Consider the following 17,233-nt stretch of genomic DNA (forward strand, 5'->3'; position numbering starts at 1 on the left):
TGTTTAGAATCAGAGGAAGTGTATACCATGTTGACAGCTTCCGGGTAGATGGCATCCGTGATGACACCCCTCTGCGAGCTCACGTACTCCACCATTTCGTGGAGTGCTGCCCTTTTCACTTCTTTCCATTTCAAGTCAGACAGTGGGTCCGACACAAAATCAAACAACACGCAGCACTGTCTGATTTTTTGTATGAACAGCTGTTCCCTCTCATTGGCAGGTGCATCTGTGAACAGGTAACAAGACAATCATAAATGTGATATACATTTTTGCACAAGGTGTATCTGTGAAAGCAGATGATACGTCAGGCTTTTAATACCTCATTACTGCTGTATAATTTCTACTAGGCTAGAACATTGTGAGTTGTGCTTCCATCAATTCAAAAAGATATTTATCGTCACATGCATGGCACACCAGTTAACTGTGTGTCGAAACGTGCTTCGTTATGAGGATTTCTACCCCGAGACTAAGAAAAGCAATGTGGCTCAGCAGTTATGTACTGGTTACGGATTTGTAGGTCCGTGGATTTTTTTTTTTTTCTGCTACCCACCACTTCTTCCACATCTGGCCAAGTTTGTTGACATGACAAGAATCGAGATGCACCACGATCTGGAGTCTGTGTTAAGCTTTATTTAATTCCCCCTGTAACTGGCTGGAGGAGAGTTCAACTGGCAGAGGATGGGAAGGGCATGTGCTCTGCAACATGACTGTGTCTAGTAAACCCCTGTGGTTTATGGTAATTTTACCTTCAAATGGCTCTGAGCACTATGGAACTTAACATCTGAGGTCATCAGTCCCCTAGAACTTAGAACTACTTAAACCTAACTAACCTAAGGACATCACACACATCCATGCCCGAGACAGGATTCGAACCTGCGACTGTAGCAGTCGCGCAGTTCCAGACTGAAGCGCCTAGAGCCACTCGGCCACTCTGGCCGGCAATTTTACCTTCAAGAACAATTATGCTACATGTGGTTTGTGACTGCTGTCTTCCTACATGAAGAGAGAAAATGCAGATAGACAATTATAAAAACAGCAATAAACTGTGAAAGAAAAAGGTTTTGTTGCACCCAGAACACTTATAATAATTATGTGAGAAGCAAATGTAAAGCTGAATTGCAAATATAAAGTTGAATTTAGTAGTGCTTTGAACAAATGAACATTTATTTTGCACTTTCTCCAAGCCTAATTGCAGTTGTGAGTATGCTTCGCATGGAAAAAAGCTAAATAGTAATATCGTTATAACAGCTATAACCACATTTAAACTGTTGAGACATAATTATTATAAGTAAAACACATAGTTTGGTAAAAATTCTTAAATTTGTCATAGTATCCACATTCTTGTGGGTATTTTAATACCACACTTGCAATAGAAGCATAATCTGCCATACCTGTAGTACGGATTGTACAAGCTGTTACTTATGCCGTAGATCTAATATTCCTAAAACTAACACTTTAGCAGGTCCAGTCACGCAAGCGTTATTACATAAATTTCCATGTGTCATGCACAAATTTAGGTTGATTCAAAACCATCTGGGCAGTTGAGAAGCATATGTTGGACCCCTCGTACTCACTTTGCAGTGTGTCAGTCGTACTGTCAGAATATACGTTCATATTTGTACTTGGTATGTCCAATGCATTAACAGTTACGTTTGAAGGCTGAATCGGACAGCTCATCCACAAACCCATTTCCTAGAATGCCAGCATGGCTTTGTATCCAAAGGAACAAAATGATGGCACCTATTCTGTACAATCCATGTAACAGCAGTTGGATGTCATATACTATAGGACATTTTCAAAGGCATGTTCTTACTTCCAGGAGAAGAAAATCATTGCTTATAAGAGGTTCTCGAGTGGAGTTAATTTTCTGACAGGTGACAAGCTGAAATACAGTTATTAATTCTGCTGCATAAATACTACATTCACACAGTATATAAGGGGGTTTGAGGAAACTATTATTGACTTATGAATACCTTTTCCTCTATCTTTGGGGCAATATCATGCAACGTATGATGGCTGTCCATATTTCTTATTTTTTAAAACCATTTCTAAGCAGACACATTTTGAGGTTAAAGAAGAAGATTATATAACAAGGACTTTTGGCAGTCTACATTTTTTACCCCTTATCAATAATAATTAATTACAAGTTGTTGAGAGCATATCTTCAGAGGAAGAATACTGTCTCCACCAGGCAGCTGTCTATCGGCCGCATATGGGAAGCTCTCACTGCGAGTTACATTTTGCCACCATGTACAGGGAAGGTGCAGTGACTTCTCTCTGAGACTACCATAATCTAGTGGGGTTAAGACAAGTTATGCACATAACTCTGTGATGACAGTTCCATCTGCTCTCCACAGGTATTTCCAACCTAAGGTAAAGAGTCAAGTTCGCAAACATAAATAGCCATTAGTTGCTTGCTATGTGGCACCCAGGTAAACTTACTATTGAGTAGACTCAAGAAATGAGCGTAATCAATAACTGCCAAATGTTAGTGTTTTGCATCTAATTCAGGGTGGAGGTGAACAGATTTGAACTCACGGGAGAGCGTAATCTGGGATTTCACCAATGAAATACAGTACATGAAATTTTTAGTACACATCTATGTTCTACACTTAGAGATCACATTCAGCAGACTTTAGTGATGATGAGCTGGAATACAGGCAACGATCACAGCAGCACAGTGACAATAAGATATTAGATCCTGAGACAATGACAATTATGTTTACTGGGAAGGCAAAACGAGTGGTGGTTAAAACAGACCCCTTAGGTTCTCTGTTATTTAGTCTGTGTAGTTTCCTAAGAGTTGATACAGCCCTTAATTCTACAGAACATACAGTTTTGTATAAAGATGGACCAGTTGCCCCAGAAGTCCCACTTCTGCAGCATCACCAGGATATGTTACCATAACTCCCCCCCCCCCCCCCCTCCCCACCGATGCACAAAGATATCTTCGATGACAAATTTCAGTTGCCAGAGATGATCAAACTATCCACTACCAACAATTTTTACAGAGTTACCAGTAAGCTTATTGGGAAGTAATTGTCCTTACAGCACAGACTTTTGCAGGTTTTAAGGTGGTTGTTATCATACTTACTTTCTTTTCACTGGGTGAAAAAATTCCTTCTTGGCATCATCCTGTTAAATGTCGTTTGATTTCCCACTGTTACTGGCATGATGAAGCATCTGGCAATGTACGGTCTGGTCTTGGGTTCTCCCTGTACTGCACTACTGCATTGTTAAATTCCCAAACAGTAAAAGGGGTATTGCATGTTTCAAGGTCCTTGGTGTAAAAGGGAGGATATTATGATCCTCTTAACTTCAATGCGACACACATAGAAGGGAATAGCCTATTGATGCTGGCATTTCTGCACAATACATCAACTGTAGTTTAACGGCTTCATGAGGATCACTGTACAGTAATTCCTCAAGGGGTCCTGGCTGGAGAGGAATATCCATTTGCATGCCAAACTTACACAGTTGGGCTTTGTGCAATCACTAAAGCCACACATTGTTCGCAGCAGTGCAATCAGGTATTTTTCTCTCCTGCTGGGGTCTGTTGTACTCTATCAGTTAAGTCATACACTTTTTGTGATTTTATATAGTTTTTACACTGTATGAAATGGATACTGACTATGCATTTTATGTGCAGGTACAAGGAAAATTGGCCACTGCCCAGAAACAGATAAGCTGCATCGACCAAGGTTGACAGACTTCAGGCTAGTGCTTTTAACGAGCAGTGACCACGGGACAAAAGTTGCGACATCCCTGCAGCTATTGGATGTAATTCCTGCAAACCCCATTGCCATTGTTTCTTTTGATGTGCAACATCTGACAGGTCTGTCTTCATTCAAGACTGAGCGGCACAAAGTGGTGGGTTCACATATCTTTTGGTGGGAGGTAAAAGTGGCAACTGGCCACACAACTAGTTTCTTGCACTTATCACATCTGATGGATATCGGTGATAAATTTTCCCACCAAGCTAGGACAAGTGCAGAGAGTGGATATGGATGGCCATGTTAGGCAAATATGAGAGCAGCTCAGAGAAACAGATAGATCGGGAAAGGAGGCCAGTGTCCACTCAATATATATGCTGGGAAGTCTCATGCGAGATGCTCTACCAGCAGCTACTGAATGCTCTGGATGGAACTGGTCGTGGATAGTGGGTCGTGTTGGCACAAACGATGCTTTTTGTCTGCCTTCCAAGGCACCCCTTGATTCCTTTATGAGACTGGCTGGTTTAATGAAGGCAAGTAGCATGGCAAGCAGAGTGCAAGCACGACTCACCATTTGCAGCATCATATACCCAGAGCGATCATGGTGTTCTGTTCTGGAGTCAAGAAGAAGATCTAAACCAAAAGCGCACAATTCTGCGGCAAAGTCAGGTGCCAATTAGTTGACCTTTGCGAGTAGCAGAGGGTCCTCCTCAATAGGCCAGGTGAACACTACACAAATAAAGCACACATGGCGTTTACATAGGCTTTCTTTCTAGGTTCAAAGAACCCCTCTTTGGGATCAGTGGCGAAAATCAAAGAAAGACTAACCATGTCACTCTCTGAGAACAATTTTCTTGACAGGTCAGAAACAGCCAGTCAGTATATCAGTAACTGCAGGACATTTTACGGTAAAGTTCCAGTATCTGTATTGCTTATTAAAGGTAACAATACCCAGACTAGGAAGTTGGTTGTATTTGTAAGTGAACAGCAATGAAATCCTAAATTCAGATTTGTGTATATATTGCAAGGATAGAGTCGGAGCTTCCTACAACTTCTTCACAGATAAGACCCAAGAAAAAACACCTACTGGGGACTCTGAACATCAACACACTTAAGAAAGCTATTATAATTAAATGTGTCCCCGAGACATTTAAGTCTCTTTATTGTCTCCGATAATGATCGAAACAGACGAAATGAATTAAAATTTGTGCTGCGGCCGGGACTCGAACCCGGGTCTTCTTGCTTGCTAGGCTGAAATGCTAACCATTACACTACCACAGTACAATGGTCAGCTATAAGATCACCAACAGCACAGGGACGTCCCATTACGTCCAATGCTGGGGTGCTTGCCAATATCTGAGAGCCCTGGTAGTAGTGACAATATGTAAGGGAAAAATGAATTGAAGTTTGTGTTGGGGAGGGCACTTAGCTTAAGTAGTTCGTGCAGCAATGCTGAACATCGTACTGCGGTGGTGTAATGGTTAGCATTTCTGCCTAGCAAGCAAGAAGACCCGGGTTCGAGTCCCGGCCGCAGCACAAATTTTAATTCATTTCGTCTGTTTCGATCATTATTGGACACTTCTGAAAGTTGGAAAACTAAAACACCTAACGGACACTTTTTAATCAACTCAACATACTTATATTAGCACTTCAAGAAACAAGTTATCTTGATGAAAATGCATTTGAGTCAGGTGGATACAGGATCTACATAGGAAAACCCGCCATTAAAAATTCTCATAATACGACTATACTAGGGACGGTGTTTATGGTAAAAAAAAACCAACAACAACAACTTACGGGATCAATAACTAATTTTCAACTTCAAGAAGGTCTATGACTGAATTGACAAACACTATTCCAGGTACTTTATGAGTCATGGATAGACAAAAATACTAGAAGACTTGAACAAATGCTCACAAATACAACATCGTTTAGTGTGATAGGGCACTTCTGTTCACTATAAATATAAATAATCCAGTGGACAACTTCAAAGCTCCACAAGGCAACGATGGCATGAGACTGTCACAAATTTCAGGAAGGCCTGGGGAGGATTGGCGATTGGTGCAGCGACTGCCAGTTCACCATGAACTTAACCAAATGTATTATATTGGAACAACCGAAATAAAAATGTTCAAACGTACCTACATTCTGTATTTTAATTTAAAAAACCTACCTGTTACCAACTGTTCGTCTAAAATTGTGAACCATATGTTTGTGACTATTACAGCGCCACCTATCTCGAAACGAAAAAAGTGGTCCAACTAAAACATTCATATTTCTTTACGTACTACATGAATATGTAATAAAAATGGGGGTTCCTATTTAAAAAAATGCAGTTGACATCCGTTTGACCTATGGCAGCGCCATCTAGCAGGCCAACCATAGTGCCGTCTGGTTTTCCCCTTCAAGCTAGATAAGTTTCGTTCTTTGCAGTTTTTTCGTTTGATGCTTATTTCGTGAGATATTTGGCCCGGTCACTATCAATGGACCACCCTGTATATTGCACATACATAGGTGAAGAAACCTACTACTGTACAATTACACTGTTGGTGACAAATCACTCAACAAAGTAACAGTCACATATCTATTAGGCGCACTACGAATGTAGTGTTGTGGACATGTTGGGAATGTGGATCTCACAGGGAGCGTGCAAGGGATAAGTCCCTGCAGACGCACTATCCTCTGTGCCCGCGGTGGCTCAGATGGATAGAGCGTCTGCCATGTAAGCAGGAGATCCCGGGTTCGAGTCCCGGTAGGGGCACAAATTTTCAACATGTCCCCAATGAAGTGTATCAACGCCTGCTTGCAGCTAGGGTGTCTATTTAATTATCATTTCAGTCACTAAAATACCTAGGAGCAACCTGAAGTGGAATGAACACGCAAAACAAATTGCAGGAGAAGCAGACTTCAGGCTGAGATTCATAGGAGAAATCTTAAGGAAATTGAAGTCATTCAACAAAACATTTAAAAAAATTTTTTTGACTGATTCTTGAGTATTTGGTTGTAAGTGTGGGACCCCTTACAGGACGCTATAAATAGAAGAGAGATGCAAGAGACAATGAAGAACAGCATGAAACTTCCTGGCAGATTAAACCTGTGTGCAGGACCAAGACTTGAACTTGGGACCTCTGCTTTTCACAGGCAAGTGCTCTACAGACTGAGCACTCAACCACAAAAGGCAAAGATCTCGAGTTTGAGTCTCAGTCCAGCACACAATTTTAACGTGCCGAGAAGTTTCGTATCAGCGTACGCTTTGCTGCAGAGTGAAAATTTCATTTGAGAATGGTAGGTTTTGTAACTAGATAGTTCAGTCTGCATAGGAGCAGGAGTAGTAGACAATACAAGAGAGTTCGCGTGCACCACAGACAGGTATACCACTGAAACTCTAAGAGGGTACGTTCCGGGAAGAGTCACGCAAGATACTACTTTCTCCCACGTCTCGCAAAGTGAGCAAAATGTAAAAATCTTAAAAATTAGACCCAGCACAGAAGTTTACAGAGAATCATTCTTTCCACGCGCCTTTGCCAATGGAACAGGGAAAGGGGAAGTGGAAAATCATAGTGCTACCAGAAGTACCCTCTGCCTCATATCAACAGATGACTCGCAGTGTGTCGACATATATGTACACGAGGAAACAGTTATAATTTGCAAAGTACACTATACAGAGAGCCTCCCTTGTGGTGCTCAGATGTGGTCTAACAGGATACTGACAAGTATACCTGCCTTCATATTCCCACGCAGTCCAACATCGAGCCACTGCCACATCTGAATGCACCACAAATCTGGATTCCGCAGAATTCGACCAGCCGGCCAAATGGGGACCCACAATGAGCCCCTTTCCAACTCTGTCAGGTGCTGACAATAACTAAAACACACACACACACACACACACACACACACACACACACACACACCTCATTTTCAAGTCCTTCACAGCAATTTTTCATAATCTGATACTGTGCACACCCTACCAAGTCTGGTAACAACATAAATACCACTACTGCAGTCTCGTGGCTGTTCTACCTGCAACTCTAATCATTTACATACCAGCCTTCCATACGTATGTATACAAAGGTAAACTGACATCAGACCACATACTCTGAGATCTTCACTTTTTTTTTGTCAGTCAATGCTATGCTGCTGTAGTACAGTATGAAAGGTTAGCTGAAAGAAATATGCCACGAGAAACAGAAATGACAATTTTAATCAAAGACAATAATTACACTAATGCCACCACAATATATGGTGGTCTTCTGGACATTACAAAATGCAGGACACAGTTCTTAACAGGGCATGTGATCAGCACAGACTGCACGCATGTTGTACAATGAGCTCCCCCGGTGGCAACAAGGTCTGTAAGGAGTTCTTGAGGCAGGCCGTTTTATTGCTCCACCAGCCCAGCTGAGAAATGCTTGATGGCCACTGATGCACGTTGATGTGCTGCAACAAATGCCACCAATGCTTCCCACATGTGCTCAATGGGTTTTAAGTCAGGGGAACAGGCAGGCCAGTCCATTAACTGAATATCTATTCGTTCCAACAGCTCCTCCATCTATGCTGTTCAAGAGGTTGTGCACTGTCACCTCCTGTGAAAAATGCACACGAGAAAGGAGTACAGTGTCGCAGTAACATCAATCGGTAACTGTACCGTATTCGACCATTCGGAAGTCAGTATACCCGTGCGACCTCGTGCTTCCACTCGCCACAATACTTGGACCACCAAAATGATCAGAAACATCCCGGCCGATTAAAACCGTGTGCCAGACCGAGTCTCGAACTCGTGACACTCGCCATTCGAGGGCATAAGCTCTACCGACTGAGCTACCCGAGCACGACTTATGATCGTCTCTCACAGCTGTACTTCAATCAATATTTCATCTCAAAGCTTCATTCTCAAAATGATTAGGTTTGATAATGTTCCCGAGTGTTCGACATGTTCCTACCACTCCCATATGAGGGTACGCCCGGGGTCACTACACTGAGCAATACCAAAATCCTAGGCTACATTCTTCACACTTCGTCCTCCTTCCAGTTTCTCGACGACTCTTCCCCGTACGAAGTCGTACGAGTGTCGTCTATGGGCCGTATCGTAATGAAGACCACCACCACCACAGTGCACTAGAACTGCTCGCCTAGTGATGACACAAGATTCTTTCCCCATTCCTTCCACTGTCTCGTGTTGCGAGCTGTCTGTTGGAGACTGGCAGAACTATGACAAAATTCTCCCCATTTTTGGTCATTTTCATCAAATTGTTAACACATTATGCTGCTGTACCTATCTGTGCTTAAGTTTTTAGAGGAATACTATTTCAATGGTAGCTAAGAGTAGCCTAGTTGTAGGCAGGGCATAGTAACTCTCATTTACATTGTGTAGGTGTCACAGTTATTGTCGGTTAGAAGTAGCTGCAATCATGGGAACTGGCTGCCAGGCAACTGGAGAACGGTCTGCAGGTTTGAGATCCCGGAGGAGGAGGAGGAGGAGGAAGACTGCTGCAGATGGCACTCTCATCCAGCTGGTAGTCGACAGGGAGAAACAGACACCAGCAGAGATGACGTCGTTTGTCCATACTTGGTGCTGTGACCATTAGGCAATTTTGGCAAGAACATACTGTGTGTGAGATAAATATTTTGTATTCACAGACATTATGGCAACAACCATGTGTGAATATTTGTCATCACATAAGCACTTGAATTAGTGGTGTAAAAAAGATGCGGTGCAGAGAAATAGATTGCTAAGTCGACAATTATCTGAGCAAAAATGAGTTATATTAATTTAGTACAAACAACTGGAATTTATTTTCATCTATATTAAACACAGGAAATGTAGAAAATTTAATTTCTTTGTAACTGCAACAAACAGCTCACGATTATAATCTTAGTGTAGAATGAGTAATGGAATTAAAGTCGTATTATTATTTTTGCCCATTTTAACAGGCTTCACCTGCCTGTTGTGTCTGTCATCCACAGTGGACTTCCAGTCGGAATTGAAAACCTCATTTGATAGCACACGGAACTTTGATAACTTGTTATGCAACTAAGCGAATATAAACTCTTATTCTAGCTATTTAAGTTCAGTCAGATCATTAGGCGACAAGTTTGACATCAGTGGCACAAAAAGGATTAGGAGGCATCAGGAAGCTTCTGTTTTTACAGACCACTGCACACTGAGACATCATAAAAAAATAGGGCACATGTGTCCATCTTACATCACCATCTAAAATTGTGTGCTTGTTTGAAGAATGAGTATCTCCTCATTTAAGATAAATCCTGCTGTGGGTGGTCCATATCATCATCATCATCAGACCTGGCAACAAATGATCCTGTCCACAGGCCAATTCTTCAGGATAACCTCATGTCCACCAAAATGACACTCGCGACACTGGATGTCTCCTGCAAGCAAATCTGTTTCATTATTAAGAATATCTTACACACGAGGAAACTTCCACCTCAGTGGATGTAGGAATGTTCGAACAGGGAACAAAGACAGGTACCAGTTGAGACATCCGGAGCTGTTTCGACCTATTTTGCTGTTGCAATGGGGTGTTTGCGTAGGTTAATGACTGGATGAAACCTGGGTCCACATTTGTGATACTGAAACTAAGATACCGTCAAAACAATGGTGCCACAGTGGTCCCCACAACCAAAGAAATTCGGCACCGGTAAATCTAGCAAAAAATGAGTTGTCGGGTCCATTTTCTGAGAGAAAGAAAGAATTCTGTCAGTGGGCCATCAACACGAGTCCTGCAGCATAACCAGAAAGTATTACACCAACCTCCTCGACATACTGAAGGATCCGATTGAGACGAGACACCACGGGAAGTAGACAGAAGGGATCTACCGTCAGAGGACGACATGCTCTCTGACACATTCAGAGCTGAGACTGCCGAACTGAAGATCTCGTTTCTAATTGGCGTACCGTGCCGCACTGTTTACTCGTATTGGCTCCTTCGACCTTCCAACTGTTTACTAACCTAAACAAACAACTGCAAATGACATTTTGACAACAGTGAAGATGTGAAACATGCTAATGATAGGTAGGTCGACTACCGATTAAGCAACTTTCTAAGAGCATTAGGCAGGGCAGGAGTGTGTCGAATAAATGTGTAGCATCAAAACTCAGACTATTATTTGTGCGTAAAGCCACAGACTAGACAAACACTTTCAGAAAAGACTTCATGACATTTTACATTCGACGTTCACACTGTTTTCCGTTTCTCTAAAGCTTCGCTCGCTACTGCCCGTCTCCGTGTCATCGAGTGAACACTTTTTGAGGCACCGTCGACTGTGTTCAACCGGTCTTGCAAGGTCTTTATCTGCTCTGGGAAAATTACAATGTCATTGGCAAGCAAAGTCTTTATTTTCTCTATTTCAAACTTGTTTTCAAATTTCTCCCTAGTTTCCTTCACTGCCTGCTCAATGTACAGATTGAGTAACGATTGGAAGGGGGAGAGGGAGATAGGAAGAGAGAGGAGAGGGAGGTGGAGGAGAGGAGAGGAGATGAAGGGGGGAATAGACGGAAGCAGGGGGGGATTGCTGTACAGGCGACACTGATAGCTCGGTAAGCAAGCGGGCAGGAAGGAATATTGGCAAAGGGAGGGAAAGCGAAATGGCAACAAAAGGTCAAGGAATGCACTGGTAAAGCAAGAGTAGAACAAAAACATCCTGGTCGGTGTGTATGGCAGAGTAGTAGCGTAGCGCACACGTGCCACAGAGTGGGGTAGGGGAGAGGAGAGAAGAGAGGAGAGCCAGCATCCCAGCGCGCACTATCGACCGGGCGCCAGGCGCACCTGTTCCTGGGCGCGCATCGATTGGCCGGCGGAGTTACCTAGCAGCGGGGGCAGCTGCCTGGGCATCGCCTGCCCGTAGCCCAGCACGTCGGCGGCGGAGCGCGCCTCGCCGGCCTTGGCCATGGCGCCCCCGCCGGGCAGCCCGACGACGCCACCGCCGTCCCCCCCACCGGCCACCCCCGGGTCGGCCGCCGCCACCAGATCTAGGCCGCTGTGGAAGCTGGGGCTCTTGGGCAGGCCGAGCGCCGACGTCGAGTTGTCGCGGTAGAACATGGCCCTGGTGCCGGGGCCGCCCTCACTGTGCACCATCGCACCATCCAGTCGCCGTGGTCGTGGCCGCGGATCGATGGCCCCGCCGTCTTCCCGGCCTCCGCCCTGCTGCTGCTGCTGCTACCGCCGCATGTCGCGGGCAGCCTGTGCCCGTGCCGACGCCAGAGCCGCCGCCTCGCAGCCGTGACGCACAGACAGGCGGAACGACGTAGTCTCGGCACTGAACTGAACCTCACGTTCCACACCGCTCGCACTCGCGACCGCGGCCGACACCTTACTGCGCTGCACTGGTCGCTTGCGGGGTAGTTCCCCCGCTAGCCGCTGCGCGGCGCTACTGGACGAGGACACCGAGCACAGCGCTCCGGGCGGCACGCTCGTCAACGACCTCCAGACATCTGTCAGTTTATTATTGCGTACGTGCCGCGCTAACATTTACAACTTCCGTTAAAGAACGGGAAAAACGGTTACATTTGATGTTTCCTTCTCCTCTCGTGTGTCACTTTTCCAAAAACAGATATTATAAGATCGGCATGGTACCAGAAATCCGTGTAGATTGAAAAAGAACGTGACTGACAGTTACGTTAAGACTGTTCACGTTAAGATTTGCCCACACGATGCCTCTTTTCCCCGAGAGAAATCACTGAAACAAGAGAACAAACGCACGAAAAATGGCTGAAAGAACGCACGCGTTTTAGTATCCAAACGTTGCCTCATTGGGCAGCAAGCAGTTTGCTATGCACTGATTTCTTTGTAAGGCAATTTGTGCTGCTTTTATTTACTGCATTCATTGTGATGAAAGACGACAGAAAAACCAAAGAGGCGACTATGGGTAAACCAGAATCTAACAAGGGAACCTCCCCATCGCACCCCCCTCAGATTTAGTTATAAGTTGGCACAGTGGATAGGCCTTGAAAAACTGAACACAGATCAATCGAGAAAACAGGAAAAAGTTATGTGGAAGTATGAAAAAAACATAAGCAAAATATACAAACTGAGTAGTCCATGCTAAGATAGGCAACATCTCGGAAAATATGCGCTCATGAGCGCCGTGGTCCCGTGGTTAGCGTGAGCAACTGCAGTAGGAGAGGTCCTTGGATCAAGTCTTCCCTTGAACGAAAATTTTAATTTTTTATTTTCAGACAATTATTATCTGTCCGTTCGTTCATTGACGTCTCTGTTCACTGTAACAAGTTTAGTGTCTGTGTTTTTAGACCGCACCGCTAAACCGTGCGATTAGTTGACGAAAGGACGTGCCTATCCAATGGGAACCGAAAAAGTTTGATCGCAAGGTCATACGTCAACCGATTCCTCCACAGGAAAACACGTCTGATATATTCTATACGACACTGGTGACGGCATGTGCGTCACATGACAGGAATATGTTGTCGACCCACCTAACCTGTACACTTGGCGAATGGTTAAAAAGATTCTTCTACCTTGCCCGATTTAGGTTTTCTTGTGGATGTGATAATCACTCCCAAAAAAGTGATCGCATCGGACGGACAGATAATAATTGTCTGAAAATAAAAAATTAAAATTTTCACTCGAGGGAAGATTTGAACCAAGGACCTCTCGTACTGCAGCTGCTCACGCTAACCACGGGACTACGGCGCTCGTGAGCAAAGGGTGTCCTTGATGTTGCATATCATATGCATAGACTATTCAGTTTGTATATTTTGCTTATTTTTTTCATACTTCCACACAACTCCTTCCTGTTTTCTTGATTGATCTGTGTTCAGTTTTTCAAGGCCTATCCACTGTGCCAACTAAATCTGAGGGGGGGGGGGGGGGGTGCGATGGGGAGGTTCCCTTGTAAGCAACAGCGGTACGAGAAATACAAACTGAAAGCGAGATTTAAGATTTTCTGCTTGGGAAACTGCAGCGATAAGGCTGGTAATAGAATTTCGTTTGCTCGAAACGGGTGACTTACACCAAATTTGGATTACGCGCGATTCTAGAAGTCGGTCGGGGGGGGGGGGGGCTAATGGCGGTGAGGGAGTTTGGGGAAATGGAATATCGCTAAACAAAAGGAGAGTCGGGGTCCTCCACCGACAAACTGGTAAAATTTGGTGTTTCTTAAAGTAGATTTTGGTAACTGTTTTGGAGTTGAGGGTAATACAAAACTTATTTTACCACGGGAGATTTTATAAATTACATAAGCCATAAAAAAGTCAACTTACAACAATTAAGTTTTCATTAATTTTGTGGATACAGACGACGACATGAATGTAAAAACTTGAACTTGACATGAATATAAAAAGAATTCTGTAACAAAATTCACTGGATATTTCCGTGTTCTGCCCAGTTTGTCATGCTCATTCGTCTCTGCTTCTTTTTACTGAATATGTCAATGGTATTTTCAATGTCCGTATTTTTTCTTTATGGATATTTGCAAGAGCCAATCCGATTAGTCTCACCTGCCCCATTCTGTTACGCAAATAAGTCTTTATTCGTCTCAAAGTAGAGAAGTTCCGTTCAGGAGTGCTTTTGGTGACAGGAATAGTCCCAAATATTTGAAGTAAAACATACACATTTGGGAAAAACTGCTTGTCATAGTTCTTTAAAGCTTGAGTTGCTGTTTCAAGTCTTTTACTTTCATCAATCCACTTTTTCTTCCACATTTTCAGCTCTCCTTTCATTAAAAGCGAAGAACTCTCCAAAAACTGTTGATATCTCTTGGATGCCTGGATCACTTCGTCCGCACTGTATTTTAAACAGTATGAAGGAATAAGACCTTCAAGTGGTAATATGCTGCGAAAATCTTTGAGAAATCTTGTTTCTAGATCGGCAACGAAACGATCCACAACAGGTAAAAATACTGTTCGCCTGAAGTATTCTTCGGCGTCTGAAGCAGGAACGTTGTCTCTTTTGGTTTGTGTTGAAATAGTTCTTGGTATTCTTGAAAAAAGATACAGCGTTGGTCGTATATTTTTTACTATTGCAAAATCGATTTTCTGTCACTGAGTGACCATCTTCAGTGCTATATTGTGACACTGTTGTCACTATGCTTACGGCGATCACATAGTCTATGTGATCGCCGTAAGCATAGTGACAACAGTGCATCCCAATTTAAGTTATACAATATAGCACTGAATATGGTCACTCAGTGACAGAAAATAGATTTTGCAATAGTAAAAAATATACGACCAACGCTGTATCTTTTTTCAAGTATACCTGTTATCTGGTCGTTGTGCACAAGACAACATGGAGTCGCCAATCAATAAAAGTTCTTGGTATTGCTATTACACTTCCAATATCTTCTGCCAGTTTAATAGCGTCTTCAAGAATACTTCCGAATTCAATTTCCGCAACCCTCCTTAGATGGTTGAACACATCAAGCACATCATTGACATGATTTTAAGGGGACCACACCATGGTTCTGGTCGAAAAAAAGTTATTTTCGGTTTTCATCATATTTCGATAGATGAAGATTTTATTTAATACTCCAAAGGATTTTGCTGAAAATTTTTTTTGAGCATTTAAAGAGCATTTTCCTACCACGTGTGTATGTGCCACGCCCACTTTTCTGCATATACTTTTCTGCATAAATTTAAATCTTTATATCCCCTACATTGTACGTTCTGGACTTTTTAAACTCCAGTGTGTGTTGGCTATCCTTGGAATGCAACGGTCGGTATTCTTTTGTTTCTGCTGTTTGCAAACAACACGCTTTCAAACACGCGGTTAGTTTTTTTCAAGTGTGATTGTGAATAGTTGTTACAGGAAACTTGCAGGTATACTATGGGCAGGCAATTATGAGAAATAAAGAAAATCTGGAGGCAACGAGGAAAGATGGTTGGGCCATATTCTTCCAAAAGTCCTCTTCTGATGATAAGCCATGTCATGGATTGTGTCCACCAGGAGAAAATTCGTGTTGCAAATACAATAGGGCTCAGGCAACTGGAGAATTTTATTCTCACCAGCATTCTCTTCCTGCTGCTGTTATTACAGCAATTAAACCTATTTTCAGACGCTTGGCTCATCCTGACCTTCTAAGGAAATGTCTGTATGGGCAGACACAGAACTCAAATGAATGTTTGAACAGCATAATTTCGAACCGCCTTCCTAAAACTGTTATTTGTAGGCATGCATACGATGAAACTAGGAGTTCATGATGCTGTTATTACATTCAATTGCGGTAATATTGGAAAGTGTTGGGTACTGAAAAAGCTGGGAATTAATCCTGGTGAAAATATGATCACTGGGCTGCAACATTGTGGTGAGATGAGGATAGCCGATGCAGACAGGTCTGCATCTAGTATGGCCAAGAAAGCAAGACAAACAGCCAGGAAGGTGAAACAGAAGCTGGAAGGCCTGCTAGAGGCCAAAGAACGGCCATCATATGCAGCAAGACAGTTTTAATTAACTGTAAGTAACAAATTTCAAAAGATTTTTCTCTAAAGTCAATTTCCCGCAAACTAAAATTTTCAGTACATATGCCCCATTATATCAGAAACTATCATAGATAAATGAATGAAATTTTCGGAGACTCTGCGTAAGATAAAAAGCCACCTCTGGCACTACGTTCATTAATACTCCATTCGGAAGTTCACAAAAAATATTTTCTGCAGAAAAAACTTAATATTTTTGTTGATAAATTTAAAAAAAGGTTTTCTTAAAAGGTGTAAAATGGATAAAGTAGATTTTAGTACAACTGACTATTAGCATCATGTAAGATACAGTACAAATATTAAGTCTTGCAACAAATAGCTTTTTTTTTTTTCAGAAATGGGTCAAATATTTGCCTAAATTAGCATGGGTTAGATAAGCAGGGTGTGGTCCTCCTAAGGCAGTTGGTAAACCCATTTTAGGACTTTGGAGCTGTCCCCTTAAAGGGAACCAATATGCTGCAGTTGCTAAAGCTACAACGACGTATCCTATTCGGACAGAAGAACTAAATATACAAGCTTTACTAGCGTTGGTTCCACGACTATTTGAAAGTTCGTCAGGCAAGGTCACGAGCGGGACAAATAGCTCCTTGAAAGTAATAATAATATCGTGTCTTCCCACCCATCTTGTTGGACACATTGCCTTTAACTTTGTTTTCTTTGACTCTTTGAACGGTAGTCGTGATATAGCTTCCTCTGCGGAATTTTCTGTTTGTGGTGTCTAAATTGTACACTGTATATGCACAAGCTTGTGACGGTTCCAATTCTGTAGCGTAAGCAACATCAGATTCCTTACGAGGGTTTTTGGCCCTACGCTCAAGTTTTCCAAAATAATCAGTTTGCAACGTCTTTAATCAGTCACTCCATTTGAAGTAATATATTCGCTCATTTCTGAAGTAATGTTGTCCGGTGTAATATGATACTCCATTGGGGATGGGGGAGCTATAGCCCCTGCCACCGCCGCCACCGCCCCTGATTACAAGGGTTGTGCAAGAGTATAGAAACACCGGAAGCACAACGCACTGCCAGGTCTAATACAGTGTAGTATATCAGTTTGAAGTCAAAACGGCTTCCA

At 42.9% G+C, this 17,233-nt stretch overlaps 1 protein-coding gene and 2 non-coding genes across 7 annotated transcripts in view; 1 reads left to right on the forward strand and 2 right to left on the reverse strand.

Moving 5' to 3' along the window:
- The window catches only part of LOC126202869 (serine/threonine-protein phosphatase 2A 56 kDa regulatory subunit gamma isoform), a 408,052-nt gene that overhangs the window by 195,234 nt on the left and 195,585 nt on the right, over positions 1–17,233 (reverse strand). For 4 of the 5 annotated variants that reach the window (XM_049936933.1, XM_049936922.1, XM_049936904.1 and 1 more), the window contains one exon: positions 27–226. In XM_049936933.1, the coding sequence (XP_049792890.1) occupies positions 27–226 (200 nt within the window). Of the gene's footprint in view, positions 1–26; positions 227–11,538; positions 12,052–17,233 lie in introns of those variants that run through there. The other variant, XM_049936942.1, reaches the window with a different exon arrangement.
- Positions 4,922–4,994, reverse strand: Trnaa-agc (transfer RNA alanine (anticodon AGC)). The gene has a single exon. It is a non-coding gene; the product is annotated as a tRNA-Ala (tRNA).
- Trnaa-agc (transfer RNA alanine (anticodon AGC)) lies at positions 5,177–5,249 on the forward strand. The gene has a single exon. It is a non-coding gene; the product is annotated as a tRNA-Ala (tRNA).

The sequence above is a fragment of the Schistocerca nitens genome, chromosome 1 (genome assembly GCF_023898315.1).
Source record: "Schistocerca nitens isolate TAMUIC-IGC-003100 chromosome 1, iqSchNite1.1, whole genome shotgun sequence".
NCBI lineage: Eukaryota > Metazoa > Arthropoda > Insecta > Orthoptera > Acrididae > Schistocerca > Schistocerca nitens.